The sequence below is a fragment of the Cynoglossus semilaevis genome, chromosome Z (assembly GCF_000523025.1).
Source record: "Cynoglossus semilaevis isolate Cse_v1.0 chromosome Z, Cse_v1.0, whole genome shotgun sequence".
In the NCBI taxonomy this organism is placed as follows: domain Eukaryota; kingdom Metazoa; phylum Chordata; class Actinopteri; order Pleuronectiformes; family Cynoglossidae; genus Cynoglossus; species Cynoglossus semilaevis.
The window spans coordinates 13,978,105-13,993,575 of NC_024328.1; the positions used below are offsets into that span (position 1 = coordinate 13,978,105).

Consider the following 15,471-nt stretch of genomic DNA (forward strand, 5'->3'; position numbering starts at 1 on the left):
TGCTGAACGGCCGACTCAACCCCGACGACCTGCTTATTAACATTTCGACCAATCAGCTCTTGACTGAGGGGGCTGCCTTGTTCTCGTCGGAGGCGGGGCCGCCGGACGTGGAGCTGAGCAGTCTGGACCAGGAGGCCGATCTCAACGACACACTAGAGTTCGTACTGGGCCACAGAAGCAACGAGAGTGGAGACGCGCTGTACCAGAACAAGACGGTCCAGGGTGATAGGAGGAGCGCCGGCCGCTCCAACAGAACCAGGTAAATGTCGGACGTACAGACTGGGCGTTGAGATGGTATTTTAAGCTCCAGGTGAAAAACGAAATTCCCGCAATGTATACATTATCGTTTATGTACTTTAAAATGTTATCTGATTAATTTCCCGGGTCGCGGGGGCAGCAGTCGCCACCCAAACCACACTGCACCGTACCAACACCCCTAAACCTTCCTGCTGGTGGTGAGTCCACTGGAAGGTACCAACCGCCCTAACCGGGATTCGATCTTGCCCAGCAGGTTTAACTTAATTTAAACTAATTAACTTTTGCGGTAAACACTGTTGATAACTGTGGTAGCGAGGTACCTTTCTCGGGTGGTTGCTCCAACCCTGTTGACCCCCTCCCCCCCAAAAAATCGCAACTACTCCCATGTTCATTTGACTCTTGAATGTGACATTAACCTGGGTCATAGTAAATCGTAAACACCTGCACTCTGGCTAGCCTCGTCGAGCTTTAGCACGTTCGACGGTTCCTCGGTTCCAGTTTGAAGCTCGGTCTTACTGGTACAATTTCTTCATCTTTGTTGCTCCCAGACCTTTGGTTTCCCCCAAACATCCTAAACAAAAACCTGCGGGATCAGGTTAACGGACCGAGCTAAACTGAGCCTAGGTCGTTTAGCTCGTCTCTGTACGTGACCCAGTCGTGGACTGGACCACTGTAGCGTTCCATGAATTTCCCTCACGTCTGCCGGGATTGGCTCCAGGCCCAATGTGACTTGGAAAAATGCTAAAGATTAAGATTAGCATGAATGTCTATAGTATAGTGGCGCAAGTCTTTAACGGAAACTGCTGTTAGTTGCGATCATTAACGTTGTACCAACATGGAAACCTGTTTTCTGTTGAAAGATAAGCCGTTGAAAGTTAAGCAATGGGGCAATCAAAGCGCAGACAGACAGACAGACAGGGGGCAGTAAATCACAAAGGCAGACTGACCGATAGGAAGTATGGCAGCTAGAAAGGACCGGCGATAAAACAGGTGCACAGGTACTGTCAGTGTACTGTACCGACTGCAGAGGGAGTCCATAACTCACGCTGCCTTTACTGTTCTGCGGCCAGACGCTGTAAAATCAACTACACGCCCCGTACTCCGGGAGCAGCGGTGATATATCCTGACGGAGAAACCCAAAAAAAAAAAAAAAACATGAAGGAAAGGGAAAAGTCTGAATGCAGTCGTCCCTGGGGAGAAAATCACGGCGGCGGGGAAATAACTCAAAGAAGCTGAGATGTTCAAATAAATGTCTGGCTGCTGGCAGACGGAGAATGACCGGTGTTATGACAAGAATGTCTACATGTTTTTCAACGTAAAAAAGAAGAAGGAGAAGAAGAAGAAGAAGTGCATCTGCCAGAATGAAGGCTGTGAATCCGAGTTAGGGAGTGTGTGGGCTGCCGTAAAAGTGGGTTCATCTACGTAGTCGCAGCGTTGAGGAATTTCAGGGATGCTCGTGGAATCGCGTCGCCTCGTGTTCCAGTCCCTTTTCACCAACATTCCTGTTTGACACGGGGATAAATTCTGCCACACACAGTTTCCCTTTCCTTATACAGTGTCTGAGTCTGTGTGTATGTGTGTGTGTGTGTGTGTGTGTGTGTCAGGGGAAATCACAGGCTCAATCAGAAGAACCAGAAAATGAGCGCCGCCGACATGTATCGCTGGAAACTCTCGTCTCAGGAGCCGTGCAGCATGACGTGCTCGATAGGTAAATCCAACTCTCTACTGGAGTAAACAGGTACTGCAGGTATCTATTTTTTTATTTCTGGTTAGCTTTTTTTTTTTTAGCAGCGCCCCCCTGATTGCTGTCGAGTATCTTGACGGCATCACGTTCACAGCTACAGCTACGCTGAAGTTTATTTTCGACAAAATCCCTAAAAAGAATGCAAACATCGAAAATAAGATTAAGTAATTTATAATGATAGTGCAATTTTCCCACGGTTACAAATAAAATATGAACAGAGGGGGCGCCCCTTACTTTTAGAACCAGTGCTTAAAAAGAAGGAAGGTTAGTACTCTTAAACCAAATTTGGACCACGGCCTACGTTGTGTAGCTACCAGGCTAGGTCGACCGTCATATTAGGCCCAGTGATCAGCTTGATCCTGTAAAGCATTGTTTCCCAAAGACTGGGTCGCAACCCTCAGGTGGGTCCCAAGAGTTTTTTTTGTTTTTTGGGGGGGTCGTCATCTCGCATTTTTCTCGCAGTTTACGAATAATGTCTATTGACTTGGGTCGCGAAGGTTTGTGACTTTTAAAATATGGCTCCCTAGAAAAAAAAATTTGAGTACCGTAGTTTGATGTGTTGACCGTTGACATTTCTCTAGCTAACCAGTTGACTCTCAACGCCCAGGTGTGTCTCGCTCCTTCGTCTCATGCGTCCGCTATGACGGCGTCGAGGTGCACGATATGTACTGCGATGCTCTGACCAGACCTGAGCCGGTCCACGATTTCTGTATTGGCCGTGAATGTCAGCCCAGGTACGGTTCCTCTGGAAACATCAGTTATCGTAACAGTTACAGTAGGATGACATCATCCTGGTGCTCAGGTGGGAGGCCAGCAGCTGGAGTGAGTGCTCCAGGACCTGCGGGGAGGGGTTCCAGTTTCGACAAGTGCGCTGTTGGAAGATGCTCTCGCCGGGCCTGGACAGTTCCGTCTACAGCGACCTCTGCACCATAGCTGACCTGGAACGGCCTGTGGAGAGGAGAGCGTGCAAAAGTCCCGCCTGTGGACCGCAGTGGGAGGTGGCTGAGTGGAGCGAGGTGAGAGCGTAAATCAATCTTTTACATCTTATCACAGTGGAATTCCTATAGCTTTGTACAGTGAATACAGTAGTCCCTCGCTATTTCGCGGATTCACAAGTTCGCGAGTTTTCAAAAACCTTATATATAAAATATGCTGTATCCCAGGATTTGGATCTGCGAGAGATGTCTCAGGAATGGGAAGACGATATGGTTTGATCGGTCCAATTTTGCAACAAAATCGACAACGTCGTGACTGCCTACGAGCTAGTCTTCGACTGGGAAAAAAAAGCAGCGGAAGCTACTGCTGATCGTAATGTCGTAATGTAACAAAAAAAGAGCCGGTTCCTACTACTACTGCTACAGATACACCTTCGGAAACCGTGGAAGTGGTGCCCCAAGAAATGGCACCACCCTCTGGAGAGACGTAAAATCCATCATCGCCTGCGCAGTAAAAGTCATCATCATTTTACTGTGCATAAATATGGTGTCGCTACTTCGCGGAAATTCAGTTCTCGCACCAGGCCTTGGAACCGATCTACCGTGATAAACGAGATACCACTGTATTTATTTTTAAATCAATTTGAATCAATTCTTCTTATAATTCGTGAACTCCAGGTGTTATTTCTTAAAGTGCGTTGCAAGGTTAAAATTAGGGATGTCCTATAATATCGCATATTGATATTAACATAATTATGTAACATCTGTAAGTATCGATATCAGTTTTTTTTCTCCGATAATTAAAACCCGATAACGCAATGCCTGGGGTTCACGGAAATTATGTGTGACCTAAAAATGGTTTTGGGGGGAAAATGGCTGTATTTGGGAGTGAAAGCCACTAGATGGCAGCATTGCAGCGTGTTTTATTAATCTATTTTAATAATCAGGGGATTGTATGTAGAACGCTGGTGCCAGCAACTCATATAATTAGCATAATTTTCAACTTTTCAAAGTTGCATTTTTATCAGTCTGCGAGAATTCATCTTCTAATCAGTTCCTATTTTCCGCTCTGTTACACACACAGTGTCCGGCTAAATGTGGTCAAAAAGCTCAGGTGAGCCGCGACGTCCGCTGCTCTGATGAGACCAGGTTATGCGACCTCATGACCAAGCCACCGACGGTGAAGAACTGCACCGGACCTCCCTGTGAACGCCACTGGACTGTGTCCGAATGGGGACCCGTGAGTCTTCAAACACACGTAGTTCGTGTCACGTAGTTGCTAGTCCAACCGCTGGTTCCTACTGATTTCTGTCATTCCAGGCACCGTTTTTTATGTCCTCCAGCGCAGACAGTGAAGAAAAGACGGTTAATTTGATTTAGAGTCTGTTATTACAGCACTTTGTCTGAGTTATTCGCAGAAAATTCCTTTTGCTTAAATGTTGTCCTTCTCCCATTTTAGAGATTCATAGCTGTCCGTACTACGCGGTGTGAATTTACGACTTTTGTCGTGGCCTACGGACAAATGTAGCTTCTGATGTTACACCCAAAGACGGCGTCTGGAAACGTTTGTATCAGATTTATTTCCTCAGTAAAGGCAAACGTCCCAGGTGCTGAGTAAAAGCTAATGTTATTTCAGAAGTTCAAATAGTAATTTATGGAAGGGCCACACGCACGACTCTGTGATTCTATTATCTTCTGATAATCCTGGTTAAAAGTACATTTGTTTATGTCAGTGACGTCTGTGTTTAATCAAACAACCAGACGTGTGCAGCTCAATCTGGCGGAAATATAAAATGTTTTAGTTGATTTACGCATCTGAAAAATATCATAAACAAAATATATATATATATATATATATATATATATATATATATACATACATACATATATGTATATATGTACATATGTGTATATATGTTTATATGTGTGTATATATATACCTATATACACACACATACATATACATACTGTATATGTATACATATATATTTGTATACATATATATTTATATACATATACACATACATATATGTATATGTGTATGTATATATACAGTATATACATACATACATATACATATGTGTGCGTATATATGTATACATTTATATATACATACACACACGTGTGTGTGTGTATATATGTGTATATATATATATATACATAAACTCTGCCACCGTCTCCTCCTGACCCCCGTATTCTGACCTCTGACCCTGTCACTACACACATATATATGTTTGGATATCTGCATATTGGATTTTTATATATGTGTATGTGTATATATGTATGTATATATATACAGTATACACATATATATATACAGTACATAAACTCAGCCACCATCTCCTCCTGACCCCTGTATTCTGAACTTTGACCCCGTCACTGCAGTGCTCCGGCTCGTGTGGCCAGGGAAAGATGCTGCGTCACGTCTATTGTAAGGCTCCGGACGGACGTGTGGTCCCTGAGAACCAGTGCCCCGTGGAGAATAAGCCGCTAGCCATCCATCCGTGCGGAGAGAGGGACTGTGCTCCACACTGGCTGAGCCAAGACTGGGAGAGGGTGAGGAAACTGTTATCCTTTTTATTGTCGACGTCAACGCCTCACATCCACGACGGCAACAACTGTGTATATGTGTTCTCTTACTCCAGTGCAACACCACCTGTGGCCGCGGCATGAAGAGCAGGACCGTCATGTGCGTGGGGATAAGTGCGGGGAAGTTTCAGACGTTCGATGACGACGCCTGCGGAGGCAGTGAAAAACCCGAGGAGGACGACACCTGCTTCGAGAGGCCCTGCTTTAAGTGGTACACCACCCCCTGGTCAGAGGTGAGATTACCACACTGCACACTTTTAGCTCTTTCTCTTTTTTTGTTAAAAATGTCTATTACTGTTGGCTGACCGATATTATCGGTATTATCGGGAAGATTATTGGGATATTATCGGGATGCCCGATACTATCGGCTGACCGATATTATCGGTATTATCGGGAAGATTATTGGGATATTATCGGGATGCCCGATACTATCGGCTGACCGATATTATCGGTATTATCGGGAAGATTATTGGGATATTATCGGGATGCCCGATACTATCGGCTGACCGATATTATCGGGCATCCCGATATTAGCATAATTATGTATTTTCTGTAAAATTCGTTATCATTTTTTTTCCTTCGATAATTAATACTTCAATAATTTCGCCAAATGGGTTTTGCCAAAATATGCTGGAATTGTATGTGAGGTCCTGAGGACATTTACCGCAGTTTTGGAGGGTGGTGGGGGACACTGCATATATCGTTATCGGTTGATATCGGAATCGTAAAATTGAGTGTTTCGGACAATGTCTGCATATTGGATTTTGGCAAAATCGGACTAACTTCGTTCCTGTAGTGCACAAAAACCTGTGGCGTTGGTGTGAGGATGAGGGACGTCAAGTGCTACCAGGGCAGAGAGCTGGTCCGGGGCTGCGACCCCCTCACCAAACCGGTGGCCAAACAGACGTGCACTCTGCAGGCCTGTCCCACTGAGCCTCCAGGTAACAGTACTCTAATACTACCCTAATACTCTGCTTCTGTTTCCCATCTTTTGCTTCTTCGCTTGAGTGAAATATTCACAGATTTCATATTTGAGTCGGTAATGTACGTTGATTGTGTCCTAGATGAGAGCTGCCAAGATCGTCCCTCCGCAAACTGCCTCCTGGCCCTGAAGGTCAACCTGTGCAGCCATTGGTACTACAGCAAGGCGTGTTGCCATTCGTGCCGCGCAGTACGACCCCCGCCCTCCTAGTCCGAGACCTGCAGCTACTGTCTCTCCAACTCCAGACTCCAGCCTGAGAAACAAAAAACCAAAAAAAAAAAAATCAAACAGAAACTTGTGTTTACTTGTACAACAGTTACTGTGAAACGGAGGAAGACGAGAAGTTTGAAACAATCATCAATTTTTACGACGCAGCACGCTTCGCTGCAGTAGGTTGGACTGCTGATACGTTTTTTTCTGGGGACCCGTATTTTAAAAGTAACAAACATTCACGACCCATGTCAATAAACATTATTCGTAAACTCCTGAGAAACATGATGCGAGACGACCCAAAAAAAAAACTCTGCGACCCACCGGAGGGTTGCGACCCAGTCTTTGGAAAACAATGTTTTATTCGGTTGATTGAAGAACACACCAAACTGAATTGATTGGCTAAAACACAGCTCCAGGTTACAGTTATATACATCATTTTTTCCCATAATGACGCAATATGTTCATTACCGCTACCTTTCCGAAACTAGATTTTTACCGTGTCTATAGAGCTGCATGATATAGATTCAACCCGTACCGATCATCGATAGTTTCCAATGATTGATACCAATATAGTAACCAACGTTTTTCTATATACCCAATAATAATGTTTCTGTTTTTAGCCTCCATGCTAGCTAGCCAATGCTGTGCTGCGTTTGAGACTAGTAGACGTTTTCCCCCCTTTCGTAAGCAGTGTTGTCGTCTTCTAACCTGGTGAACACTTCCAGACCGTTGAAGATATTGCGTTATCTCCGGTGACCAATTATTAGCTTGCATGCTAATGGCCGTTGCTGCGTGAAGTAGTACAGTTTCTCGTTGGTTAATCTTTGGGTTTGAATAACATTATCGACCGATAAAAATTAACGAAATTATCGCCGACAGTACCCCTGGACCACCACTAAGCGACGAAGGTTGATGTGTGTTTCCGCTCTTTTAGAGGATCTTCCTGTGACACCGTGTTGAGTTGGAGTTGACGATCTGATAAATTATTTCTTATCAGATTATACTGCATGGTTAGAATATTTATAATACGGATGACATTTATAAAAAAAATATTATTTAAATATTTTCATGGTTTGGTATCGGACGTAGCCCAACAGGAAGTCAGATTTAAATAGAAATATGAGTATATTTACATTTCATATCCTGTCTTTGGGCATCAAACCGACACACCTATAGGACTTTGACACATATTTATTATTCATAGCACATTTTCATTTTAATCCTGACGCTCCTGATGCTGGAAAATGGTCCTTCAATGGTTCAGCTGAGGCCAGACGCGGTGTGTGTGTGTGCGTACGCGGTGTGTTTGTGTTTGTCCACGTATTGGAGAGACAATGGACGAGACGGTCTGACCAAATGTATTAGGAATCCTGACACTTGAATTATGAAATGTATTCACATGTGTACATGTACGACTCATGATTATCAACTTTGTACTGTTTTTTTTTTGTTTCTATAACTAATACCTCTTTGTACAAAATATTGAAATCGTGTACTGTTTATAATAAACTGAAAAATCGGTTCTGATGTAATTATTTTTAACATAATCTTTATTACTAATCCCAACCCTACTGGGTACCTGTAAAATCTCCCCACAAGTATACATATACCAACACACAACAACTATTGTAGGTCTGACAGCAGCGGGATTTGGCGCCCCCTTTTGGGCTATGTGAGCAACTTGCCTAAAGTTAATCTTAACAAAACACTACTATGTACATGGGGTGATGTGATGTCACATGACCTGATGTTTATTTTTCATAACACATGTACAAACATTTCTATTTTACGAAAAGAATCAAGAGGACCTGAACAACACCTGTATTCCTCCACTTGGTGGCACTGCTGAGGTGCTCACGAGCAATGTCGTGCAACTCCCTAGCACAAGTACCTGAAACACTTTGATTCAATTCAAACCACAACACACAGAGAGATTGGTTACATAACAGAATGTGTGACACAGTAACCCCCTACAGGTCATTTTTAAAATTACAGTGTTGTTTATAAAAAGAAACCTGTACATGTGTATTGGACCATCCTAAATTTCCCGTCCTTCGATTGGAGGAGCGTTGTCTCTGCTGAAACCCTGAATGCTTCAGAAAAGCCCTTTGTGTGTTCCACACACTGAAACATGTTTTTCTTAAATGTCGTCACCCAGTTTTTTCCCAGTTAACGGTCAGGACAGAAGGAAGTGACCACAGGTACAAACACAGGTGACTGACAAATATTTTCATCGTATTACTTTTTTACATTTTACTCCGGTAGAATAATTCACGGTAGTTCTCAAACGTTCTCGTGGCGTTCATACCTTGTCACCTTGGGCGCCCTCTAGTGGTACGTGATGTTTCATTCTCAGGAGGTGAGTCACTTAGTAGTCCAATACATTTGTTATATATTCTGTGTCTGAGTGACTGCTACTAAGTACTAATTGTAAGGTAGAAAAAAAAGAAAAAACAATTACAACTGTCACGATAGGGGGCGCCAAAACAGCTAGTCCTTTGTGTTTATGTGTAGTCACTAATGGATTGACTGGGGGTCCTTTATATGTACTGTGCATTGTTGAAGGTGGGTTAGGTCATGGTGTAAGACTGTACTTCTCAAATAGTGGGGAGGGGCCCCACTATTGCAGCTTGAACGATAACAAGCCTCCAGTCACTAGGTGGCAGCAACTCACACAGTGGTTTGTACAGATAAAAATATTCATGTTCTCAATAGTGTTTCAATTCGCGGGGGGCGTAAAAACATTTCTGTCCTCCTTGAGAACCACTGGTCTAAGGTCACACGGTGGAAGAAGGGTTAGTGCTCCTGCCTTATAGCAGGAAGGTCACTGGTTTGATTCTCAGCAGTAACAGGTTGCCTGTTCTGCCAGTGTAAGTACTGTAAGCAATGGTAGTGTCAACTGTTGTTTATCTACATACTGTCAGACTGTCCAGGTGTAAATGGTTGTGATTGGCTCCAACCCCCCCATTGGACCCCAGTCCTGAAAAGAAATAACGGACGACAATGAAAACTTATTTGGTCTTCGACGTTTTTCATGCTGCACCTGGTTTTCTACTTGAATAGATAAGACTTTCATTGATGTTTGACACATATATACAAATATACTGTATTTATCCTCCTAAGGTACTCGGTAAGTGAAACACCAAACTACACGGGACTGGTCAGTACTGTGTCTAAAATGGCTAAAACGTATGTTGACCTCTCACTGCAGTGCAGTGTCTCTTTAGAATTCAGATCACCGGTCCACTGTCGCCACCGCTCGCCCTCCGGGCAGCACTGCCGTCGGGGCAGCTGCTCCTACACGTCGGTGCTCACACTGTGGGTCACCACCTCTCGCGTGGTCAGCGAGTGGATGAGGTTGAGCTTCTGATAAAAGTTGGTCAGATCCCTGGGCAGTTCCAGGTCCTGCTGCTGCACAGTCCTGTAGCCGATCCCGCCCCCTCCGTTGCACATCCTCTTCGGGTGCTGCAGATAGAACGGTAGCGTGCAGCGGGCGCAGGTCGGGCAGAAGGCGTGCGAGCGCTGGCACCTACGTGGGGGAGGCGTAGGCGAGTACCCTGTGGGCCCGTTTGCTTCGGTGAGGAACGTGGGAGGGTAAGACTCAGGCTCGTCGCTGTAGTGCTCCGGCGTGGGAGGTGTAGGGGGAGCTGTCAGAGCCAGGGGGTGGAACGGCGACATGGTGTCAAACTCCGGTTCCTCCTCGTCCCCCTTCTCAGACTCCTCTCTCTTACAGCAGTAATACTGATGTCATCAAAATACAAGGGCGAGAAAAACAAAAACAAAACTCTCAACAACTTGAAAAGAAAACTTAACTGGTACAAGAGTAGCAGATGCTGGTACACAAGCCTAGGGGGCCCTCTGGTGGCTGTCAGTATGAAAATAACAAACATGTGAAATTATATATTTTAAGAAATAAGTCGCACCTGAGTAAGTCGCAAACCTATCTCAAGGATGAAACAAGTATTTTCCGGAAAATACGGTAATTATATCGGGATCCTAGAGCTGCAGTTTTGGTTGAGGAACTTGACTAGAACAGGAAGTAAGGGCCAAAGGTCGTACCTGTAACCTACATAAGCACAGCACAGCCACTATGGTCAGTAAGATGACTGTAGCTAGAATTCCTCCTGCGATGACCACCGTCCCGGCTGACATTCGAAGGCCTCTCCATCAACAGCCTGTGAGCGAGAGACAGAGTCAGTCATTTTGTTAAAAGCGTAAAACTGTTCAAATGTCTTCACAATTGTTTTTAATCGCTGTACGGCAAATACAGTTGTCCCTCGTTTATCGTGGTAGATCGGTTCCAAGGCCCTGCCACGAGAACTGAATTTCCGCGAAGTAGCGACACCATATTTATGCGCAGTAAAATGATGACGAGGAAGGTGACGATGATTTTAACTGCGCAGCCGATGATTGATTTTACGTCTCTCCAGAGGGTGGTGCCAGTTCTTGGGGCACCTCTCCCACGGTTTTCGAAGGTGTATCCGTAGTAGTAGTAGCAGGAACCGGCTCTTTTTTTGTGAGGCTGCAAAAACATTGGGATCGACAGTAGCTTCCGCTGCTTCTTTTTCCAGTCGAAAACTAGCTTGTAGGCAGTCACGACGTCGTCGATTTTGTTGCAAAATTGGACAGATCAAACCATATACATATATGTATATATATATATATATACATATATATATATATATATATAAAGGCGATAGAGAAACTGGTATTGAAACAATATAGGTGTTTTCATGTGTAATAAGCGAAATAAACCTGGTGGGCGGGGCTGTCAGACAGACTTTGCGGAGGTAAAAACAGTCGGCAGATAAGCTCGGTTTCACGTAAATAAATCGTCCAATCTATATATATATAGATCAGACTATATATATACATACTGCATATATGTATATATTTACATATATATGTATATATGTACATATTCATATATATGAACACATATATACATATATGTACACATATATATGTATGAATATACAGACATATATACATACATATACATACATATATGTATATATGTACATATACACACACATGTATATTTTATAATTCAAACTTTCCAAATTGATACGTTACCAAACTTATTTTAGAAAGTAGGTCATCTCTTTATGTGATTTTAAAGTAAATACACGTAGTATACTAAGCAGTACCCCGTAGTGTACTGAGCGGATAACTACGTACTCTTTACTACAAGGTTGTTTAACACTCATCAGCTTTTATTTCTCTCTTCTTTTTTCTTTTTTTTTCTTTTTTATTTCGGTGGTTCTCAAATTAAGATAGCTTGTGGTTCTTGGGTTCACTCTGTCGGCAAGTAGTGAGACTCTCATTCCCATTAAGATCATTTAAGTTTCAATGTTGAATTAGGAATTTATTATTGTCTCTGCTGCTGTATTTTTGATTAATTATACGTTCATTTGAGGTCTGGAAATTTTACTACGTTGGTGAATTTTAGCATTTAACGTGCATCGTGCTAATCGAGCCGATAAACGAACGAATACAAAAAAATATTTGAGGATTTAAAACATTAACACTTTTTTTTTTTTTTAATTTTCTCACGGACGGAAACACAAACAGCTCATCATCTTACCCACTACTTTAAGTTCTGGATTGTCCCATAGAGGAGTGAAGGGAGTCGGTGTCAACACTGTGATTTAACCGTGGTAACATCCGCGAACATGCGACGTTCTCCCAGAATGTTCTCTCAGGAGCTCGGAGTCAACTTTGGTTCGCGGGTTTATTCGTCTTTTCCTTCCCCGTCCTCTAAGAGCGCGTCCATATCTTCTTATCACCGTCAGTAATATCCAGTAACCGACACTGGTTCCTTTTAAAGTTTGGTGACTTCGTCCTGAAAACAGTTCCCGCCTCTCGGCGTCACTCGTCACAGTTAACGGTGAACAGAGGGTTCTCGTCCGCTGCCCTGACGGTCTCTGTCAGTCGGTGCGGCGGTGAGTTTTGTTCGGATGCTGCGCTCATGCGGTGTCATGAACGCGCGTCACGGCCGCGCGCTTTGACCAGCGTACAGGTCGGTGCCAGAGCCGGCTCTGGCTAATTTGGTGTCCTCGCGTAAACATAAATTGGGAAAAGTGACAAAATATAACTTAAAAATAACAGAACGGTATAGAGGGAACTTGTGATATAAAAAAATACTATAAATAAAGCTGTAACTGTGACGCAGGGCTGGAAACAACACGCTGCTACATTTCCTTCATTCTATTTAGCATTTTAGCATTTAGCAATTTTTAGAAAATGTATATAATTCACCGCAATTCATTAGATACTGATAAAAGACAGCTTTTGTTTTTTTGTCTTATTAGCTTTCTATATAATTTTTTTATATTACAAATATTTATTATTGAGTTAAGTTATATTTTGTTACTTTTTTTCCATTGATGTTTAGGCTCAGAGGACAACAAATTAGGATTATTTAAATAGTTTAAATTTAAATTGTTTTTTAAAGCAAGCTAATGACACACACAAAAAAAAAAACAACAAAAGCTGTCATTTATCAATGAAATGGGGTAAATTATATATATTTTTTAAATCGCTAAATGCTAAATAGAATGATGGAAATGTAGCACAATTTCCAGCCCTGGGGAAAAATAGAAGTAAGGGGCAGCATTTCTGCTGCTGAAAACAATAACAAACACAGTTTTTAATCCAATTAAAATGACTTAAATATTATTTTATTATTATCGAATGTTTTTTTTCTTTAACTTTTAAATTTTTCACTCAAGTTAAAGAAAGAAATATAGCATACAACAGCGGTCGTGGACTAAATCTCATTAGTTTTGAAAAAGTTCCTTCCGCCTCGACCTCAGCCGACACAAATGTCTCATTATACCACACGTTCTGAGGCTAAACATGTGGTTCCTGATGTGTTGTTCTGTCCGTGTTCACAGTCAGCCTCTCACAGTCCACTCACTTCTTCTTCCAACTTTGCTCCACTTGAGGAAAGCAGCAGGAAAAGATGGTTGAGATGGAGGAAGAGGAGAGAGAGAAGAGCTTATACTGAGTGAATTATTTAGACACGGAGGCAGGATGGGATTCCAAAGACAAGACCTGGGATCCTTTATTAATGAGCGCTGACATTAGAGGTGATTTCTCCTCTTTTCTGCACCTGCTTCGGTCCAGTACGTCCAGATATAGCTGGCTGAGTCAGAAAGTATTCAGAAAGGTGATGTCATTTTTTTATAGACGCGTCTCTCAGAGCTTTGATAATATTGTCGATATTGTCTTCGTCGTTTAGGTGTGAGCTGTGTTACAATTTCATTGATCAACAATTTCAGCCTTATAAAACTTGAAGAGAAAACTGTTAAAGTTGCAAAGTTTGATGATAAATAGTTTATTTTGACTTGATGGTTCTAATTTGTCTTTAAACTTTTTGACCTTAAACTTTTGGTTTAATTTGGGATGTCCGATACTATCGGCCAACCGATATCATCGGCCGATATTGACTTAATTATGTGATATCGGTAAGAATCGTTATCGGTTTTTCCTCCGATAATGAAAACCCGATATTGCAATTTTTGGGTTTCGCCCAGATGATGCCACCTAAAAATAGTTTTGAAGCGAAAGTGAAAGTGAAACTATTATTTGTATTGTACACCACAGTACACAATAAAATATCAGTATCGGTTGATATCAGAATCGGAAATTAAGTGTTTGGACAATATCGGCGGATCGGATATGGTCAAAATAATTAATAATTAATACAACCAAAACAAATTCACGCTGACATTCACACCAACAGACAATTAAAAGTGAACAGTTTGTCTGATCTACAAAAACAGATGTTCTAGGAGATAATATTGACAAGAAGTTCCTCTGGTGATATACCTTTAAATTTGCGACCAAATTTAAAGGTATATCACCAGACAACGACGGGATTCGAACGCGTGGAGAGCACAATGGATTAGCAGTCCATCGCCCTAATCACTCAGCCACCTCGTCACAACTGGGGGTCGTCACTTTGCATTTTTCGTAGTCGCAGCTGACTCTCTGCAGAGCTATTTGTAGAGAAAACACATCGTAGAAAAGTGAAAACGTTCTCGGTCCACGGGCCGCAGATAAGCAACTTGTGGGCCAGACACGGACACTAGGTCTAGGTCACTAGTTGAGGGCCACCGGTCTATGACGATTATGTTGTCAGATGTAATCTGGTGAAATAACAGTTTCGGAACCTTCATTTTCACACTAACATTCACACCTACTGTCAGTTAAGAGTTAACAGCTAAGCTAACACTGTTTGGTTTTGGACTCTGGGAGGAGGGAGGGAGAACATGCCAACTTCCTACAGGAGGACAGCTAGCAGCTAGCACAAGGAATCAAACCCATGCTGTTCTTCTTGTAAGGCAAGCACTCCAACCACGTCCACCACCGTGCGGCGTCCTCTCCGCGTTCCTTCATCTGGTGGAGCTCGCCGTGACCTCCTTCTGCTGCTACACTGCACAAAGCCCAGCTAACAGTGTTATCAATAATGAAAGACAAAGATTTCTGGTTTATGGTTTAGGAAGAGACAACACTTTTAGAAAAAAAAAAGAAAAAAAAAAGCTTTTTCAAGGTACGTTCCACCTCGTTTCATGTGGAGAGCATCTCCGATGAAGAGGCTTTTATTAGATATGATGCCTGAGAGCACATGACAGCACTTATCTCCCAACGCCATCTCAGACCACTCCAGTCCCACTAACACCAAAAAGGATGTTTCAAACAGTCCCATAAATCAGAGGACATTCCTGCACTTGGTCGTCTCA

At 42.8% G+C, this 15,471-nt stretch overlaps 2 protein-coding genes across 2 annotated transcripts in view; one reads left to right on the forward strand and one right to left on the reverse strand.

The window, feature by feature from the left end:
- ttc16 (tetratricopeptide repeat domain 16) overlaps window positions 1–8,784 on the forward strand; it is a 21,524-nt gene extending 12,740 nt beyond the window's left edge. The window contains exons 12-20 of the mRNA XM_025053427.1: window positions 1–259; window positions 1,863–1,966; window positions 2,610–2,736; window positions 2,805–3,018; window positions 4,022–4,177; window positions 5,323–5,493; window positions 5,583–5,759; window positions 6,323–6,467; window positions 6,591–8,784. Of these exons, the coding sequence (XP_024909195.1) occupies window positions 1–259; window positions 1,863–1,966; window positions 2,610–2,736; window positions 2,805–3,018; window positions 4,022–4,177; window positions 5,323–5,493; window positions 5,583–5,759; window positions 6,323–6,467; window positions 6,591–6,718 (1,481 nt within the window). The 3' untranslated portion in view covers window positions 6,719–8,784. The remainder of the gene's footprint in view (window positions 260–1,862; window positions 1,967–2,609; window positions 2,737–2,804; window positions 3,019–4,021; window positions 4,178–5,322; window positions 5,494–5,582; window positions 5,760–6,322; window positions 6,468–6,590) is intronic.
- A 7-nt stretch (window positions 8,785–8,791) lies between these two features.
- On the reverse strand, window positions 8,792–12,664 carry fam163b (family with sequence similarity 163 member B). Its single transcript, XM_008336443.3, has 3 exons — window positions 12,309–12,664; window positions 10,781–10,896; window positions 8,792–10,462 (listed from the first exon to the last, which is right to left on the reverse strand). The coding sequence occupies exons 2-3, from the start codon at window positions 10,871–10,873 to the stop codon at window positions 10,019–10,021; spliced, it is 537 nt and encodes a 178-aa protein (XP_008334665.1). The 5' UTR covers window positions 10,874–10,896; window positions 12,309–12,664; the 3' UTR covers window positions 8,792–10,018.
- Between the last annotated feature and the right edge of the window lie 2,807 nt (window positions 12,665–15,471).